Below are 20434 nucleotides of genomic sequence, written 5' to 3'. Positions count from 1 at the left end.
TATTAGGCTTCTGTGGGTTTTCTTGTAGCATAGTATATTATGTATAATGCATCCTCTTCCTCCAGATGATGTAATACCTACATCAGCGCTCATGAGGCTGCTTATAATACACTGCATGCTCGCTGCTGTGAGGAAATGTATGATGTCCATGGGGGCAGGCGAGGGAATCTATATCATGAAAGATGTACGGACTCTGAAAATATAAAACTAGGATAATACACTAGTTTTGAATTGGGATATGTGCATAAAATAATTCTGAAGTCTTTCACAAGTGTGTGGATTAAAACTGAAATAACAGGGGGTTTAGTTCATATAATTCTCTTATTTCTTTGGAGCTATACAGGGGTCTGTAAGATTACTCTTCCTTCCCTGGCTTTATTTGCCTGTTATGGAAAAATAAATGTACAGCATGGCTCTAGTTCATCCCCATTCCTACTTGACGCTCAGTTTAAAATCTAACAAAAGTTCTGGTGAAAGATTCCCACCTTGGCAGCTTCTGAAGGAACTTTTCTGGAAGCTTTGCCTATCTTTTCACCTAATCCAGACACAGCAGCAGCTATCCAATTCAGATTTTGGGAGGATACTGGATTAGTTCCTAATGATACCACAGGTGCACCTAGGGCCTGTTACAAGATCCCTTCCAACTTCTTTACTGAGTAGCCAGCATGGTCTAATCTAGAAGCTGCTGGACTGGGAGTCAGAAGAGTTAAGTTCTATTCCTGGCTCTGCTATTGTCCTCTAGCATGACCTTGGGTAAGTCACTTCCTCTCTATACCTTGTTTTTTGTTCCTCCTCCCCCCCCCTTTCCCTGCCTTGCCTGTTAGCTCTTCAGGGTAGGAACTATCTATCTTACATGCTTGTACAATGCTTAGCATGATGGGACCTGAAACAAATTCCCCCCCCCCCCCTCCGCCCCTGAGCACCCACTCCTGCCAAAACATAGTATGGTCACCACTTTATCTAGTTTGATTTCTTCCCCTCTGGTCCACCAGTGCTGATACTGAGCCTTAGGTCCTGTTTAATGCTTTTTCTTCAGGTCCCCTTTTTATTCGCAATAAACCAAGGAGGCTCTGCTGCCTCCTTTGTGCTTTAGATGGTATATAGCACATAATTCCTCTTCAGTCCAGGGTTCACAATATTGATAGTTATTCAGTTCTGCTCCACTCCTGAGAGATGAGATGCAGGCTTCACAGTATATCTAACAAATAATTCCCCTTCCTATCAGGTTTGTTATTCTCCCTTCTGTCATTCAGTCCAGGGACCCCTGTAAGAATTCACAGGCCTCCTTTAATCCCTGTGCTAGCACTACTGAATGCTTCTGCTCAAGCCTCCCTAGTTAGTCCCCGGAAGGGCTTGCAGAACTTTCCACCCTTGCAGCTTTGCCCTGAAACTGAACAGGGCTCTCTCTTCCTTTTTGAGACTGTCCCTGGAAGTCTACTTCCTTTTCCAGATGTTTCATTTTGGGCTGATTATCCTATTTCTCCCTTCCTAGCTCCCAAGCCTGATTTGTCTCCTAATTCCAGCTGCTATCCTCCTAACCAGGCCAAGCTATCCCTTGTTCAGTCATAGAACTGAGAACTACTTCCTTAAAAGGGCTCAGTCGCTATAGACAGGACTAACAATACATTATTTAGTTTTTGTTCCTTATTATTTGTATGGAGCAGCATGGTCTTACGAAGTAAGCATGGGACTTGCATGCAGTAATCCTTTACTCTCTAATACCATTTGACACTGATTCATTCTATAGCCACGGTGCAGTCATTTAACTTCCCTAATTAGTTTCGCCACCTGCAAAATGGCGTTAATTTACAATGCTGGAGACAGGGCATTATAAAGGGACATGTTGGCCTGGATTGTCAAACTTAAAACAAAGGGCTGCCTTAAATTTTTGAGCTTGCCACTTGGACACTGTCATTAGCTGTAAGGAAAAAAATAATTTAACTGCTAGTAGGTAAAAAGTAATTAATTTCTTTTTCCATAGTACTAGACAAAGAAAACGAGAAGTGAAAGTGTGATTCTGTGTATAAAAATGGTAAAAAGATAACGCTGGGTTTAACAAATTTTGGCGTCACACGAATTCATAGATTTTTAGGCCAGAAGGGACCATTATGATCATGTAGTCTGACCTTCTGCATAAGAGAGGCCATTAAAGTTTCATCCAATGATTCCTGCATTGAGCCTAACAGTTTGTGGTTGAACTGGAACGTATCTCTTAGAAAGACAACCAATCTTCATTTGAACTGTAAAGGATGGAGAGTTTTCACTATTCCTTGGTAACATATTCCACAGTACGTGAATTATAGTGCTTTCCTGCATTAATGTAATTGCTAAGAAACCAGACATTTTCTTTAGCAAACAATTGTACAAGTTGAAGATGAAGCCATACTATTCCTGTTCTGTGTCGTCTTGACTTCAAGAACCTCTGTTTTAATTACTTTTCTAGGTTAATCAAACATGGATAACTATTAGAATGTGTTCTCATTGTTGATGGGTAAAGTACTAGTTTCTTTTATCGATTCTTCTCTTTGCAGATATTATAGTTGAAAGTACTATGTATACTATTCTTTAAACACTAACATCTTTCCAAGGAAAATTATTTAATCTACATGTATTCTTTCCCCTTTTTTGGTAATTGTATGCTCATAAAGAATTTGTTCAGTGTTTATGGCTTGACCTAGATGTTGAAAACTGCAAATACCAGAAACCTAATTAAAGCATTTGTAAAAAGCTATTCTTACCCCCACCAGTACCAGGTACTTTAGTGGAAAATGCAAGGAACACCGTATTAGATAACTAAGGAATAAGCAGCCTGTAGCCAGATTTCCTAACCCCCAGTTTATACCCCGAAGCAGGAAGGCTTGTATTGATTGGGGACACACCCTTGCTTCATAGATATCTATCAAACAGCCTATCTGCCCCCTCCTGGGACCCCACCCCCCGTCAAACTCCCTCCCCCCCTGCTCCCTGTTCCCTGACTGCCCTAACCCCTATCCCCCCCCCCCCCCCCGGGGCCCCCTCCCCTTACCCACCCCCCCCCCCCCCACCGCCACGCTGCCCAGCAGGAGCGGCAGGCCAGAGCGCTGACAGCATGGTGAGCTTAGGTTGCAGGGGAACGGCGAGGGGTTAGCCTCCCTGGCCGGGAGCTCAAGGGCTGGGCAGGACATGGCCAGATGTGGCCTGCAGGCCGTAGTTTGCCCACCTCTGATTTATATGATGGGATTATTCTAATGTTCACCTTTATTCGTTATGTGTTTTAGAACATTGTTTACTTTTTATGACTGCTGTGGCCTGTTGGAGCAAAATATTAGTGGTGTGGGGTAGCAGGAGGGATGTTCAGCTTGGGAAAGGTGGTGGTGTACACTTTGTCTAAAGGGCAGCCCCACCAGTCCTGGTGCTGTCCCTGGGTGGAGTTAACACCCCCTTAGGCTAGGTAGCACCCACTCATCTATTTTAGCATGTTTTAACTGCGCACACCTCCCTTCCATGTTAAAGGAGCGTTGGAAGGGCCTTGGCTTTTGCTCCCACAGCTGGTGGGGCCCATTAGAGGCAGACGTTCCCGGGAAGTGCCATGGGGTGCACACAGTGGCAGCAACAGATCACCTTTGGGGGGGCTTGCACCTGCAGCGGGAGGGCCTCGGCCAGTGCACGGGGCTGGGCCGAGTGGGCGCGAGTCCCACCCCAGGGCTTGTGTTGAAGGAAAGTGCACTGTGCAGACCCCAGCAGCGGGCCTGGGGGGATGCACCAGGGGCCTGGCTAGGGCAGGAAAAGGGCCTGGGGCGCAGGCTCCCAGGAGGGACTGGGCCTGCAGGGTGCACTGCAAGGACTCCGAGGCTGGAGGCCGCAGGGAAGATGGCGGCGGCTGCAGCCCCTCTCTTTTCATCGTCCGTCCCCACAGCGGGCCAGCTCCTGCAGAGCACACCCCCCCCCGCCCCGCACCCGACTACGTTTCCCAGCATGCTCTGCGGCCCGTGTCGCCAGCGGCTCCACGGAACTACGTTTCCCAGCAAGCTGCGCGGCCGTCTCCAGACTACCTTTCCCAGCTGGCCGTGCGCCGGTCGCGCGGAGGCGCGCCTTGGGGACTACGTTTCCCAGCATTGCCGTGCAGCCCCGGGTTCGGAGGGGGCCGCGCTCGACGGCCGCGAAGGACGCTGGGAGCAGCAGTCCGCGGGGCTTGCGCGCGCCGCGAGGCGGGTCCGGGGCGTGTCCTCAGGGTATATAGGCAGGCGGAGGGGCCGGGGGGCTGCACTCTGCCGTCGTCGCCCCTGTCAGACTCCATGAAATCTGCTGCCGCCCGTGCTGAGCCCGCGCCAGGCCCCCCGCCTAGGTACCGCGGCACGGGCTGGGCGGGCCGGCCGGCCCTGCTTCGCGGTGGGGGGGTCGGGTCGGGCCGGGCCGAGCGGGGGGGCTGGATATCGGGGCGGTAGCGCGGGACGACCAGCAGGGCCGTGGCTCCGCGCCGCCGGGGCGAGGAGTGACGGGGGGGAGGAGTGACGGGGGAGGCCCTGGGAACGGCTGTGCTCGGAGACCCGCGCTCCGGCCCGCTCCCCCTCAGCGCGCGCCGCCCTCCCCGCTTGGCGGTACGTGCTGCCCCTTCCTCGGGCGCCGGCGGGGGCCCGTTCGGAACGCCGGGGGATCCCACGTGACTCGGCCCCGGCTCCGCCATGTTTGTTGGGGGCAGAGAAGTCCCACAAGGCAAACCTGCCGCGCAGAGGGGGGCGGAGCTATTCGCGTCACGTGTCCTGGGCTGCTGCCTGTGAGCGGCCGCCGTTGGGACTTGGCGCCAAACGGGGGGCGGGGGCGGACAGGGGAAAGGCGGGAAAAGGGCCTATTGTCTCCGTGAGGGGGCGGTGCCTCCTGAGGGAGCGAGACTCCGCCCCGAGCCTTGGGGTGTGTGGTGCGGGGGGCAGTCATCCCTCCAACCCCCCCAAGCGCTGGGGGCGCGGTTACTCCATCATCCCCCACCCTGAGATCCAAGGGGGGGAGGTGCCTGCAGAGTGTGTGTGTCTCACTCATACACACTCACACACTCTCTCTCTCCCCCCCCCCCCAAGTGCTGGAGGGAGGGGGCCGTGGCACTGATTTCTCCTTGATGGTGCTGTCTCCTCACCCCGGTTGGGTAGGAGGCCCCACTGGACCTACATCCTGAAAACGTCCTGCCTCCCAAGAAGTGAGGTTTTTACCCACGAAACCTTATGCCCAAATAAATCTTAGTCTTTAAGGTGCCACCAGACTCCTTGTTGTTGTTGTAGATAGAGACTAACACGGCTACCCCCTGATACTTGACATTAATAACTGAGATACTGTGGCAAGGAGAGCTGTATAAGTACCTAGATAGTATCCTGTGTCACTGAAAGGGTTGTCTACATACAAATTTGTATGTAATCTGAATTGGCTTCTTAAAACCAAATTGGTTATTTTGGTGCAACTCTGTTTAGATGCGCTTCCTTTGTTTGAAACCTTTGAGTGTCAAACCACAAAACTGCACTAATTGCTTTAAGTAACCTGGGTTTTAAATTGTGCAGGTAGGTAAAAGTAAACAGATGCAGTGTTGTGCAGCCAGGCCTAAAGAAAGGCGCTGAGCCTAACTGAATTGTGTATACAAAGCAGCATGTCTTGTTAGCAAATCCCCACTTAGCCAGTGCTGTCCCCTCTAATGTAGCGCCTCTGGCTATTAGGACTCGGCTCCATGGGTGATGGCTCATAGTAAAGCGGGCACATTTTGTAATCCCATCTTCGAGCCAGAGGTAGGAAATAGGCTGCATTGGCTACCTCAACTACTGTGCTCTCTTTTAAGGGCTATTGTCACATTAAGTTCTTCTGACAAAAACCTCAGATTATTTAAAACGAAAAGCGCTTTTTAAAAAAATCTATTCGCAATCTATACTGCTACACTTGCTATAGTTTGGGAGGGGAAGTGTACTTTCAAAGCGAGAATGGCACTTGAGTCCACTCTAAGAAGATGCATGGGAAAACTTAGTGCTTCTTTTTTTTTTTAAGCACTAGATGAGATGTTTCCTAAACTCCAGAATAGTGGTCCTGTGGGCTAGAGCTAGCTACATGCATGATGGTGGCTTCCTATTTCCAGCTACAAAGCTGCCTTAAGATAGGTAAAACGTATTCATTATTTCCCATGTAAGCAGTTGCTGTGGTTGACATGGGTGTTATGTAGTTGATTCTGAGTGGGATGGGAGGTGTTCATAATGGGTGAGCTAGCCAGCAGTCCAAGACTACCTCGTCTTAAAATTTGCGCTGATCAAAATCTTTCAGTCAACTTCTTTTGACAGAAAACTGGGTTTTTAACTAAAGAAAAACTTTTATGTGAAAAGAGTCTGGTTCTCCCTACTTACTTTCTTATTAGAAAATCAGTGATTTTTGTTTGGGAGGGGAAAACTGAAGTGTTGGTTATTGATGAAAAGTCAATTTTCTACATAAATTTCTGATCCGCTATAATTACAGTATGGGCCACAGTGTAAACAACCTTGCAGATACCTATTCTGGAAAGTCAGAAGTCTGAAATTGTGCACTAGATTTCTCCTATTCCTGATTCTGGAACTGTAAACTTCTAGTCACTTCGTCACCCTTTGGTAACACCATGTACAACACTGCAAATCCATTCTAATTGCTTGTTGACTCTTCAGTTGTAGAATGGAAGAGGAATTGGCTGCTCCCTCCACTTCTGCAGACAAAACTGATAGGTAAGGGGTTTGTGAGGTAGCAGGCTAAGGTTGGCAAACAAAAAAAATAGGGTAATAGTGGATCTTATTTCAAATTAATATTTAAATCTGACATTGTGTTTTTAGCTCTAGATATTAAAGGCTATAGATGTCTCATGTTGCCTTACAAGAAACCACAGTTTAGGAATATTCTTCTGTTCCCCCTTTCTGGGCTAACACCGGTTAAGTCCTTATTCCAGAGAAACACTATTAACAGCCTTTGATTCCTTCTGCTGGTAGCTGTAGCACAAAAGTTTGCTCTAGGCATGGCTGCATGACAAATGTGTGGGTTTTTTTTTTTTAATGGGTGATTATAGGCCAACATTCCACTTTTATGCAGGTGAGCTTTGTGTCTTCATGAACTGTCCCCTTCTTTCTGCAGGACTTCATACAGTTTTCTGTCACATTTTCAATGTAAACAACTCTTCTCATATTGGAGTGTTCTATATAATCCTCTGACTTAGCAGCAGACTGAAAGTTGGCTATTGCATTAAGCAGTCTTTCTTTGATCTGCTTTTGGGATCTGCTTGCAGTTAACAGTTAAATATATTCTAATGTGAGAAATGGAAAAATCTTTTTCCCCTTAGTGCTGGTGCTAATGAAAGTTCTCCAACAGTAACTGAATAATCATGTGTGGGGAGGCTTACTATTTAGCACTTCTGTACACATTGCTGGCTGATGTTTGACTCTTGGTGGGCAGAGTTGGAAGGCTAGATTTAAAAATTCTGGGAAATGGAAGTGTGTGACTGAACAGAAGGGGGCTACAAACATTCCTCCCGTTTATACACTTAGAGATGTTCTCACAACTGTACAGTGACTAACCCAGCCTGTGTTCTATAACTTTACAGTATGGATGTGGATGGAGAAGCCAAGAAACTACTGGGCTTAGGACAGAAACACTTGGTATTGGGAAATATTCCAGCAGCTGTTAATGCATTCCAGGAAGCTGCTAGTATATTGTAAGTAACTGAACACATTATTTTTTTACTTGGATTCTCGTTTTGGGCACATTACTGAAGTGAATCAAGCTGAAATGTAGATAGCTTATCTAGGCCTGAGTTAAGTATGTTTAAAGGTAGTTTGCAAGTATCTGAATACAATTACCTGCAAAACTGAGTATTGTACCATGTCTATGTAGATTTCTTTTGAAATAAATGTCTAAGCAGCACAAATAATGTATTAACTATTGGAGTAGTGACCTACAGTGCCTCAGAAATCAACATATCAAGAAACCAAACCAGACCATACATTGCAAAACAGTCCTTATTTTGCAATGTGGATCTCCTTAGTCTAACCACTAGAGAAACATAATCTATAAATTGCAAGCAAAGCAGAGACAAATTGCTTAGCCTCTAGAGGAAAAGAGCATTTAGAACAGAAGACAGGCTTGAAAACCCACTATCAGGTGCTCTAAGCAACCAGAACGTCCAGTAGAAAGAAACCATTACAGTTATCAGAAGGGAGAAAAAGGGAGAGAACTGCCATTTGCCTAAGGGTGAAGGTCACATGGGAGGTAACAGCTTGGAAATTGACCTACTCACCCAGAAAAGATTTAAATGTTGCATATCTGGCAATGTAAAGGTATTTCAAAACATGGTGCAAATAAGCTGTATTAACTTCTATCTTACTTTGTAGGGGTAAAAAGTATGGCGAGACTGCAGATCAATGTGCAGAGGCTTTTTTTTACTATGGAAAATCTCTCCTGGAGTTAGCAAGGTATACTAACAAAGACCCTCTAGTTGGCTTATCAGTCCTCTGAATACATAGTATACTTCTTCCTGGATTTTAACATCTTAAGATGGTATTTTAATTTCTTTATAAAGGGGATACAAGTGGGGGAGTACTTTGATAGTAGCAACTGAAAATTTTAGTTTGGAGCCTTTTGGATGAAACAACAGTTAAAATTTTTATTTTTAAGAGAGGCAATTACATTTAAATGCGGTAGCTGTACCTTACAGGTGGGGAATGGGCATTAGAATAAGGGGTAGGTTATTGATAGAACTCTTGAACTCAAGGAAAAATAGGAGAAATATAATCTGTAGGACGGGGCAGGCAAAAGGGAACTGTTCTTACCTAGATCACTAGCAAAAGTCTAACCGTAGTCACTGGGCACCAGTCCATCTATCCTAAATATTTTTAGAGCATCATCACCATGTCCTTTTGCCACACACATATGGCATGATGCTCAGTATCTACTGAAATCAAGAGTCTGGCCTGGAATAGGAGCTTTTGTAGGCTAGAACAGGGGTACAGTAGAATACCTGTAGATGGGAGAGATGCTAGGTAGAGCAGTCAAATGCTATGTTCCTTTGAGCACAAAATGTATTCCTTGGTGCTTGTGTGCAGTTGACTTGCTTCTGTTTTTCTAGAATGGAGAATGGTGTATTGGGAAATGCCTTGGAAGGAGTGCAAGTGGAAGAAGAAGAAGGAGAAAAAGCAGAAGATGACTCAATGGTAGAAAATGCTGATAACATAGATGGTATGTAGAGCTGTCTAACATGCCATAGAGATGCCAAGCTGTATTGCCTTGTGTAAATATCGGACCTGGATTCTTTACTTTGCTGCCCTAGGTGATCTGAAACTTTGTACCAAAACTTTTAGCAGGTGGAAGTGTCTTGTTTTATAAATTTTTCCCAAAACTAGCTAAAAGATTTTTTTATTTTTCAAGAAAGTCTTTTCACACTAGTTTTGAGTCAAGGGGTCACAAAATTTGTCAATTGTGAGGCATTACACTCAAACTTCCTTTCCTGTTCTAATCTTTCAGCCAGCTAGGACTGTTTTGTGCACTTGCAGCAGTACAGTGGCATGTGGTGTCATTCATTTAAGTTGGTCATAAGGGAGAATTTATTTTGGGTCAGACTCACCAAACTGTCCTCTCTGTAAAAGTTCAAGGGCAGTTTTCATTCTATAGTACATTGCAGAGGATTACTGCACAAGGAGGTTTTTATCCATCTAGACAAATGGATTTAACTTGGCATCTCTTGCTCAGCTGTGACTAAAAATGCTAATGCATAAAACTGTATATTGCTTGAGTGGTCATTTACAATACTGTAGTATCTCCCAGAGTTTGTTGCTTGGGACCCAGCTTCTTTAGATTTTAAAAAAGAATAGAGTTTAGGAACATGTGCTAGACACACAAATTGGAGGGTCTGAGGGTGGTATTTTCAATTTCCATTAATGCTTTTATCACTAAACTCGAAGAAATGTTTATGCTTCATCTTCCTTAACTATGTAGAAGAAGCAAGGGAGGAGTTGAGAGAGCAGGTATATAACGCCATGGGGGAAAAGGAAGAATCCAAAAAATCTGCAGAAGAGTCTCCAGTACTGAGTGAAGCTGGGAAGGAAACAGAAAGCGAGGATGTGGAGATGGGAGGAAAAACAAGAGAAGAAGCAGCAATTGCTGGCATAGAGACAAAGCTTAAAGAGAAGGCAGAAGAGCAGGTAGAGGCAGATATGCAGGAGAAGACAGTGGCAGAAGAGCAAGTGGCAGAAGCTATAGGAGAGCAGGCAGAGGTGGCTGTGGAAGAGAAGGCAGTGGCAGAAGCCACAGAAGAGCGGGTAGAGGAGGCAGTGGCAGAAGCAGCAGAAAAGCAAGTTGAGGCAGCCACGGAAGAGAAGGCAGAAGCCATGGAAGAGCAAGTAAAGGCAGCTGTGGAAGAGAAGGCCGTGGCAGAAGCCACAGTAGAAGCAGCTGTGGAAGAGAAGGCCGTGGCAGAAGCCACGGAAGAGCAGGTAGAAGCAGCTGTGGAAGAGAAGGCCGTGGCAGAAGCCACGGAAGAGCAGGTAGAGGTAGCTGTGGAAGAGAAGGCCGTGGCAGAAGCCACGGAAGAGAAGCTAAACAAGTCCAAAGAGGCATTGGCCTCAAAAGAAACGCTGTTGGCAGCTGGAAATGCCACTACACCTGCAGAGGGCAAAGAGCCAGCTAATGAAATGCAAACGGAAGAAAAAGTTGAAGTAGCTGTTAAGGTAGAAAAAGAGAGAGATGACCTGATGGAAGAGGGAGATGGTGCTAAGGTAGAAAAAGAAGAGGAGAAAGATGACCTGATGGAAGAGGGTGAAGGTAACAGGGATAGGAGAAGTACTTGTGGGTGGATTACTTGATGGATTTGACTTGCTAACCAGGGGTAAAAGTTACTTTTCCATTCAGAATTTTCTGTTTGCCAAAGACTAATGGAAGGTCTCAAACAAGGGGCACTTGAGTATAAAATCCTCCAAGTAACTGGCTTCAGTTAAGTTTCAAGGAGCAATGAATAGTTTTAGTTTCCGTCTAATGCTTAACTAACTGCAAAGCAAAATCTTTATGTGGATATCATTTTGGGGGCTGTGGCTAGCTTCAGTGGTAATGTTTGGAAAACAATAACTAGGCTGGTAGAGAATACTGAATGGATGTCCACTTGCATGTATCTGGGTTTGTTGCACTAACCTTCAAATAATTTGAACCACAAGTTGCCTCTGGTCCTAATCTCCAATTCTAGACCATGGGGCAGTAAAGTAGAATCCACTGAATTGATACATAAAACAGAAATCTCCTTGTTATGAGAATTGGAACTCTTCTGCGGAATCTCAGTGACTGAAGAATGAACTTCACTGTGAAACTTAAATTTAATATCTGATAGGCTTTAAAATTCCATTGTAAATAGGTGCTAGCTAGTACAAGCTTCTTCCTGTGTAGCTTTTCATGTCGTTCTGCTTCCCTGCTTCATTTAGCTGCTTAACTATTCTAACAAACCAGAAAACAAACTCCATATGCTTTCCAAAATAACATACACTTGCACTTTAAGAGGCTATCAATCATCACATGGTATTTTGATATTCTGACAATCAGAATGACTGCATGCTTGTGCCAGTTGAGCTACTCGCAGCCTCATTTAATAGTGACCGAATATCCATGCAGTTTCTTAATTTCCTTAGCAATCTCTGGACAATATTAAAGGCATCTCCCATGTTGAACATCAGTGGAACTGTCTGTACCAATCACAAAGGATGTAATGTAGCTACACTGTAAAGCAGTGGCTCTCAACCCTTCCAGACTATTGTAGGTCTTTCTGCAGTCTGATCTGAATATAAATATTATACTTACATTGAAATGTAAGTATATAGAGCAGTATAAACAAGTCATAGTCTGTATGCAATTTTAGTTTGTACTGACTTTGCTAATGCTTTTTATGTTGCCTGTTGTAAAACTAGGCAAATATCAAGATGAGTTGATGTACCCTTTGACCTCTAGATACCTCCAGGGGTATGCATACTCCTGGGTGAGAACCACTGCTGTAAAGTATCTTCAGTTACCGTATATTGTGCAGATAGACCCTTGTATTCTTTCTCTTGCCTCAAACTCAGTCTGTATCCACACGAAAAATAGTTCTTAACTCTTATTTCCCAGATAAGAAAAAAAGCACACTGACGTCCATTTATTAACTTTGGGAGTGCTTATTTGACAACCACATCCTGGTCTAATAGTCTTGTCCTCCAGCCTCAAGTTTTAGTCACGTTTGCAGAGGTACATTATCTAAAAGTGTCTTATTAGGAACCTAAACACCTAGCATCTTTATTCTCACTCTAATCAATTAAGTCTCAGACATAGAAACTTGGTCTGCTTTTGTAGCGGGTACACCATTGCCAATATGGCTGTTGAATCTGGCTCTAGTTACGGCAGTTACCACAGTTGACCTCCCACACCCATGTTCTTTTTGTCAAAAGTACCTGGCTTCCTCCAGAAAAGTAAAATTTGACCAGCTCACAAGCTGGTTTCAGCTTCCAAACACAACAGAGCCTTCTTTTTCCAGATACATATTAGATTGCCAAGCTTGTATAGCATACCAATTGTGGTGTATAGCAAGCTTTCCCATCCACTTCCCTTATGTATCAGATGGTTTGTGCCCAAAAATAAATGCTGGCCGCCCTCCACGCCACTTCCCCTCCTGCCCCCTTTCCCCTGGCTTCCCATTGCTAGGATTAATTATGTAACTCTACATTTAAAGCACTTTGCTGCCCCATAAATTCACAAGCTGAACTGGTACTTCAAAATAACACGTTGCCTGATAAAATCTTCTAGTTGTCTGAAATCCTAAGCAGTTTGCACTTGAGTTTTAGACACAGCTACCACACATGGGGTCAGAAATACTTTCTTGCTGAAAACATTTGTGACTTGTAGGATGACATACCAGTCATTGGATGTCTGTTTACAACTCCATTGACTTCACTGGGAGCTCCCAGGGAATACATCCGAATTTAGCCCTAAATAAACTTCCATTCTAGGCAGTGCTAAGTCAGAAAATTTTAATGTTAAACTGCTACTGTAGAACTACAGTAACTAATGTTTTTAGCAAGGTGGGTAGTGCAAAGGCTGCAATGTCACTCTGACTGTTCTAAAGTTGCACATAATACTCATTGTGAGAAAGGGGAGATGCTTACCTTTAATTAAAAAAAAAAAAAAAAAACCTGAGCCAGGCAAAATAGAATGTCTAACTGTGTATAGCAGATATCCTCATTCTCCTCCACAAACTTTCCTTGCAGAAACAGAAGGATCAGATGAGGAAGATAAAGAAAATGACAAAACTGAAGATGATAAAGAAAATGACTCAACCATTGAAAATAAGGTGAGCTCTTTTAACTTAGATTGATGTTGTGTTCTTCTACATTAACTGAGAACTAATGCTTATGGCTGAATGGCATTGGTTAGATCCAGGCACAGAAGTGGTCTATTCCTGACCTCGGGTCCTCGTCATATTCTGGTAATCCTGACACCTTTGCAGACACTTCAGTGAAAATATTACGATCGGCATATTTCTAGTAGTCTTGGGATCAAACTATTGTCACCTGTGAACTAATGCCCCCAAGGTGATGGTATTACACTTGTCCTACTTTGCTTTCTGGGTCCTTGCCTGACTAATACATTTGCGAAGTGGTGGTTGTGCTGTTACACATTTTCTCTGGACCAATAACTGCACTCTGGCAGCCAGTGCAGATATAGATTGTACCAGACTGCAGTAGTCTCACAATGACCATACTTCAGCATCACCACTTATAACACCCATCTGATTCTTCACTAATCTGTTAAAAGATTATATCCCCCTCTTTACTTCCACATCTCAATGATTTGGGGTGGATTTTAAGGTGGATTTGACAAGGTTGGGAAGGAAGAAAGTAGTTCTGGCCACTCATGGATAAGCTTCTGTGGGGCAGTTGCAGCCAGTCAGCACAAGGATATGCATAATCACAGGGGGACTGTGTGGCTCTCCTGCGTATCAGTGCAGGAATTGCATCATTTTGAATTTTAACTATGGTGCTGTAGCAATTCAGCACACCTATGTCCTGACTTAAAGGACTTGCTTAACATGGGGTTTCTCAACCCATGGGTTGAAACGCAAAATTTGGGTCACCAGAATGTGTCCGTGTCACAGAACTGGCTGGGCTCAGCTCTCCACATTAGGTGTTGTGGTCTGGTGCACTGGGTTCCAGCATCACTCAAGTTTGGCCTCTCTGTTACAGTGACCAGGTTGGACCAAACCTGAGCAAAGTTGTGACTGCCTAGAGTGGGGAGCAGAGCCCAATCAGTCCCACAGGCCACAAGTTGAGAGGGAATGGTTGGTGTCATGTTCACCAGTAATACCGTCTGCCCATGGGGGTGTGTATGTGTGCCCCTTTTTTTGGAAAGTTATTGACTCACCACTCTTCTGCCCTCCAGTTCCTTCTCCAGACTCCCTAACTCCTTCACTGAACCCCTAGGCCCCCTGATCTCTGTTTTGGCAGAGATGTCTTAGCTTGCTTTACCCGTTGGTGGGGGTTTTTGCCAGTTCGCATCTGACCAGAGCATCTGGAATTTTAGCACTGAGCTCCCTGCCAGATAGACCCTTGTGGGGAGGTGGGCCCAGTGTGTAGAGTCTGGGGGCATCTTAGGGTGTGGTAGTAGTGTGTCTGGGTTGTGACAGGTCATCAGGGTTGACAAATGGGTTCTGACCCAAAAAGGTTGAGATCATCTGGTTTAACATACACCATATTTTAGCAGGCCACTCACTACACAACTGCTTTAAATAGAATTTCTTTAGCTGGTTGTGTTGGTATTGCTATTTGCGTCTAATGGATTACCTTGCTTTTACAACCTTTATTGAGGTTTCGCTTTAGCTCCTTTATCTTCTGGTCCTCTTACTTAGTAGCATCTTAAAATTAAACAGCGTTCCAAGGTAATGTTTGCAGAGGTTTTCAGTAGTATTTAAATGACTGTAAATAAACTGGAGATGTAGTCTTAAACAGAAACTGAAATCAAGAACTCGTATCTTGAGTCTCAACTAACCTGAAAATAGACAACTGCATCAGCTTGGGACAGTCTGTAGCTGGAGTGACAAACGAAACTACTTACTATGGCTTTAAACCTTAAATTCCTGATGAGCACCTTTGCTACATTGTTGCACATTGCTTCACTGAGACACGTCTTCGTTTTTAAAATAAAATTAGAATATAATTCTAGTCTTTTCAGGAAAGTGAAGAGGATGAAGTTGGAAATCTGGAGCTGGCCTGGGATATGCTGGAGTTGGCAAAAGTAATCTATAAAAGGTAAAACTTTACACATCTTGATTGGAGTCTGTTTAAAAAAATAAAGGGACTTACAGGAAACTGCTGGGTAATTTGGCATAAGAGAGGTACATGAGATAAAGAGGTGGAAGCCTCTGATCAGTTTTTATAGCAACCTAACCAAAGTTTTCTTGATTTAGACAGGAAACGAAAGACGCTCAGCTCCACGCTGCTCAGGCTCACCTGAAACTAGGAGAAGTTAGCGTTGAATCCGGTAAACTGTCTGTCCGAAATCTGATTGTACATCAAGTGCTGCAGTGTTAAACTGGCTTAACTTCTTGCTAACTTTCACCCATCTCCCCCACCACATACACCTCTACCCCGATAGAACACGAATTCAAGTATAACGCGGTAAAGCAGTGCTCTGGGGGAACGGGGCTGTGCACACTGGCGGATCAAAGCAAGTTCGATATAACACGGTTTCACCTATAATGCAGTAAGATTTTTTTTTTTTTTTTTTTGGCTCCCAAGGACAGCGTTATTTTGGGGTAGAGGTGTAGTTATTTAAAATGGTCAGAGGTGATTCAGATTGCTGGAGACATCCGATAAACTTCAGACCAGGTGGAGGAGGTGCCCACAAGTTTGAATAGTCCTGGGACAGATCAGGGAATAAGCCAATTACCTGCCAACTGAATTCTTGAGCAAAGTGGGGGAAGGCCATGTTGAGACTCAATTTGCTTTCATTTCTGGAATAGAAATAGCAGTGGCTTGGAAATAGGCTTGTAGACAATAGCCGCTCTTGAATGTGGCTCCAGCAACACTAGGATATGGAGAACTTTTTTCCACCTTCAGTAGTAGGCCGGAAGCCAAACACACCAAACCGCTGTCAGAATGAGATGGAAAAATACAAATTGAGAACGTGTTGGGTTCTAAAAATGGGCAGACTCCCCAAAACACTCAAGTTGGCTTCTTGGTGGTGGTGAATGCAATTGCTTAATCCTGAGACTTTTGCCTCAGCTTGAAATCTGCCTCTCCCCTTGAAACACTGTAGTTCTTTATCATCGTTGCCCCTGTTTTCTGTTTGGCTAGAAAGTGGTTTCAGACTGAATTCATCTGGGAAGGTTCTGTGGGTTAGGACTGCAAAACTAGGGTTGTGTGTATGTCAATGGGGGAATTGCAGTTTGAGGGTGGAATTATCCTTGAGCAGCTTTATTTCTTAATGTTAAAAGGTGCACTCTTGGCCAATAGTCTTATCAATGGTAGGTAAAATAATCAGTGATATAATTTAGAGTAAGCAACTGAACACAAATACCTAGTCTGCTTTTGTCACACTTTCCCTGCTTCACCTGTATAGTCTTCTTCCCATGCCTGTGTAGGAAAGAGGAAACACTTTAAAAGTAACTGTATAAATCACTGCTGAAATGTGGGGAGGGGGTTGGGCAGGGAAGGTAACATTATATGAAACTGACTAACTCAAGTTGAGTGTCCCTTTAATTGTTAGCATCCCTCAGTGAGGCAACGGCTTTCAGTTCATACAGAATCTAAGAAATAAATCTATGGAATAAAGTAGATGGGGAGACAGTCTGGTACCTTTGTTTGGCTTGATACTTTATTAGTTGCATTTGTAAATGATTTATGGCTTTTCTGTTGTAGAAAACTATGCACAAGCTATAGAAGAGTTTCAGGCGTGCCTTGCCTTACAGCAGAAGTACCTAGAGGCCCATGACCGCCTGCTAGCAGAGTCCCACTACCAGCTGGCACTGGCATATCACTACAACAGCCAGTTTGATGAAGCAATTCTGCAGTTCAGTAAATCTGTAGAAGTCATTGACAAAAGAATGGGTGAGTAGACTTGCTAAAACTCTAGCTAGCAAACTGGTTAACTGTCATAGGAAAGCTGGATTGAGCTGAGGTTAAGAACATGGAGCACACTACTCTCCACAGTTCTCTGAAGGGTCTCTAATGAAGGCAGAGTAGCTCAAGTGCCCTTGCCTGTTACATTGTTGGTTTAATAAACTGCTGACAACTTAAACCTGTATTCCTCTAGTGATGCTGACTGAACGAATAAAGAAAGCAGAAGGAGGATCTACTGAAGATGAGAAGGAGATCGAAGAATTAAAGGGACTACTTCCTGAAATTAAGGAAAAGATAGAGGATTCAAGAGAGTCTCAAAAGAGTGCAAGAGTAGCTGAACTGGCTTTGAAAGCAACTCTGGTTAGCTTTTAGTTTAATTATTTTTCTAGTAAGTTGGCATTAACTAATGGTATAGCTGAAGGAGAGCAGAAGAGCCCACAACAGCAGGGTTGGCCGTACTGGTCTAGAATTAGTGATTGTCTGCAAATGACTTAGCTTCCCATGACCAGAAGCTGTTAGAACACTCAGAATGAAATGTGGCTCACTTCCCTTTGACTTTGAGGGGGGGAAAGCATTGGACTATCACATGTCATCACTTTGCTTTTCCCTCTTGATAAAGCTACCTCTTACTGGACAATCAGCTGGCTTTCAACCAAGGGGCTGGAGGAGACAGTGACATCACATGCCGGCTGTTTTGTTTAGCACTAAATAACTGTAAGGGCAATGCTCTTTGGCAAGGGTTTGGTTTTTTGGCCAGATGTCAGTAAACTAGAACTGCAGAGATTCCTGGGTACAAAGATACAGCCTAGTTTGAGAGTCCTAAATTTGGTTTAAATCTGGTTCAGCATCTGGTGGTGGCATATATCCTGAGTAGTTGTATAGTGTAGCCAGCCTTTCAGAAGGCACTTCTACATTGAAAACCTTTTTAGGGTACCTCTTCGGCTGAACTTAATTGTTCCCTTGCTTATCTAACTGATAGGCAACCAGTTTGCTCACTCACTGTGACATATTAATTTGTTGGGTTGGTATAAACTTCTACAAATTGGGTACTTGGTAAAAGAAACAAAATAACCAAAACTGAAGATTAAGTACTTCATAATTTTACAGTCAGAATTGATTTGGTTAATGCAGATATAATAAAACCCACATCACAGAGAGAAACTAAACAAACCTATTAAATCATAACTTACTTCATGGTACAGCAGGAACCATGGATTTGTAGTATAAAGTCCCAGCATGCTGTGGGAGCTCAGAAATACAACTGGAAGCCAGTACTTGGTTAATCGCTTGGTTTCTTTCATTTTAGGTTGGAGGAGCTACCTCCAGTTTTACACAGAGTGAAGAAAGCTGTTCTGTTTCCACAGTAAGTGAAACAAATCTGAGTTCAGACAGGCATTTAAATACTACTAAATTAGAAGGTTTTAATGTTTGATGTCACTTACATTACAACCTCTATCTTGTAATAGATTCCAGTAAGAAAACCAGCTGATGGAGCATCCCAGTGTGTTACAGACATCTCTCATCTTGTCAGGAAAAAGGTGTGTCCAGATGTATAGCTATTTGGACAAACTACTACAAAACTACCACTAGCTTGCACTGTGTATTGTTTGATTTCTTGGCTAAACAAAGCCTTTAACTGTCACTGTTACATGCAGAACAAATTCTAAAAAAGTAGGAATACTGCATAAAACTCCTTTCCCCTGGGAGCCAATCAGTCTTCCTGGAGAGTAGCTTTTGATGGTTCCTTGTATGCTTTACAGCACTCCGCCTGATCCACACTAGTTTAACTTCAAAGCTGAATTGGGTGGGTTCTGAAGGCACTCTTTAAATCAGTGCTCTCCTGTGTTGAGGCCCTGCATGAAGGAGCAGGGCAGGCCATAGATATTATAAAGGCAAACCACCAGGCTCAGTTGAGTTCCCTTTATTTCCAAGTGGAAATGGAGCATTGGAGTTTAATAATAAAGTAGCAAAGCCAGTCTAAATGTCTAGTAATGAAATATGGGTAACCTTAAGGGAAACTAGTGTTTGGTTGTAGTGTTTTTTTTAACACTGAAGTGTATTCTCATTAGTATTTTTCCTAATCTAAATCAAATTTCACAGTACTTTTCATTTGCCTACTGTACATACAGTTACAACACACCATGGCTGTCTGCATTTTGTCACACCAGCATCTTTGTCCATCTCTTGGAGCAAGTTTGAAACATCTGCCATCAGCTCTGAAGCTTAGATCAGATGTCATGGGTACTAAAAACAGAAATTTAATCTAGAGCTAGGATGCTTTCCTGCCAGATCATAATTAAGGGTGACAAATGTGGTATCTAGGCAAGGTAGTATCAGAATTCTTACTGTAACTGAACTTGCACCAAAAGCTTCAACTGAATCCTGACTATTTGGTGAGACCAATCGTAACTAGGAGTTGAGTAGTCAATGCACAGTGACATCTAGACACTAATTTTCTTAAGTCTTAAATTTGTACATAGTGAAGACTAAACAATTTTGTCTTCAGAGGAAACCAGAGGAGGAGACTCAACAGGGAGACAATGAAGCTAAGAAATCTAAACCAGAACCGGCTGTCAATGGCGGTGGTGATGCTGCCCCCAGTGGAAATGAGGTTGCAGAAAAAGTGGAAGAGGAGGTGGGCCATTGAGTCAGGAGTCTGTGCCGTGTCTATTTCCTTCTCTGTTCAGGCACACCTTTCATGCCTGGTATCTAATGCTTTATTGCCTGCTGGTTGTCTTCCTAAGACTCTTATAGAAAGAGCTGGGGAATTTGCCCAGTTCAGCAAAGTGCATGTTACACAGAAGATGTCTGACCCTTAGTCATTTGGAAAGTAAACTGGCCCTGTAGCTTTGCCCACTTGAGAGACAGCAACTTGGTGGTCAGTGTATTACAATTACAGCTGAGCTAAAACATGATTCTTGTTTCTCCTAAAGCATTGGTGTGCAATCTGTTGTACTTAAAATCAAAGGGCACTTAAGCTCTGAAACTGTCTACATCTATATTTTAGAGTAGTGCTTCGTTTCTGTAACTACCGGTGATGTGTAGGTAACTAATCAATGCAAGTCTCCAAGCTACCAATACTTTCCCAGTTGGTGCATGAATTAACTGTTGTGGAACATGTAATACTGGCTTTTAACAAAATCCATTCCTCTCTTTCAGCTGGAGAAGAGGCCACAGGTGGAAGCAGGGGCTGCAGTTGAAAGTACAGTATGATAAGTCTTCAATGTGGACCTCTCCTCTCAAGGAGAATGGTTTTGTATATAGTGTATTTTTTCACTTTGGCAACTTTTGTATGACTTCAATAAAGATTGTAAGCAAATGTTCAGCTTTTTCCTCAAGAGGGCTGAGTCATGGTC

At 43.8% G+C, this 20434-nt stretch overlaps 1 protein-coding gene across 6 annotated transcripts; it reads left to right on the top strand.

Annotated features, from left to right (window-relative positions):
- The first annotated feature begins 4167 nt into the window (after positions 1 to 4167).
- On the top strand, positions 4168 to 20397 carry NASP (nuclear autoantigenic sperm protein). 6 transcript variants are annotated; one of them, XM_034778423.1, is made up of 16 exons: positions 4212 to 4324; positions 5998 to 6107; positions 6639 to 6695; positions 7562 to 7672; positions 8349 to 8429; positions 9083 to 9192; positions 9949 to 10773; positions 13230 to 13312; positions 15181 to 15266; positions 15425 to 15498; positions 16878 to 17066; positions 17272 to 17438; positions 18385 to 18441; positions 18545 to 18616; positions 19585 to 19713; positions 20238 to 20397. In XM_034778423.1, exons 3-16 carry the CDS (start codon positions 6646 to 6648, stop codon positions 20289 to 20291), a joined length of 2088 nt encoding a protein of 695 aa, XP_034634314.1. In that variant the 5' UTR covers positions 4212 to 4324; positions 5998 to 6107; positions 6639 to 6645; the 3' UTR covers positions 20292 to 20397. The 6 variants fall into 6 exon arrangements, with proteins under 6 accessions (XP_034634313.1, XP_034634312.1, XP_034634318.1 ...); XM_034778422.1 differs by lacking the exon at positions 5998 to 6107 and having other exon boundaries at positions 4168 to 4324; positions 15190 to 15266; XM_034778421.1 differs by lacking the exon at positions 5998 to 6107 and having other exon boundaries at positions 4168 to 4324.
- The last annotated feature ends 37 nt before the right edge of the window (positions 20398 to 20434 follow it).

Source organism: Trachemys scripta, chromosome 8 (genome assembly GCF_013100865.1).
Source record: "Trachemys scripta elegans isolate TJP31775 chromosome 8, CAS_Tse_1.0, whole genome shotgun sequence".
NCBI lineage: Eukaryota > Metazoa > Chordata > Testudines > Emydidae > Trachemys > Trachemys scripta.
Note: the sequence above shows the minus strand (reverse complement) of the source record. Positions and strands in the feature narration are given on the sequence as shown.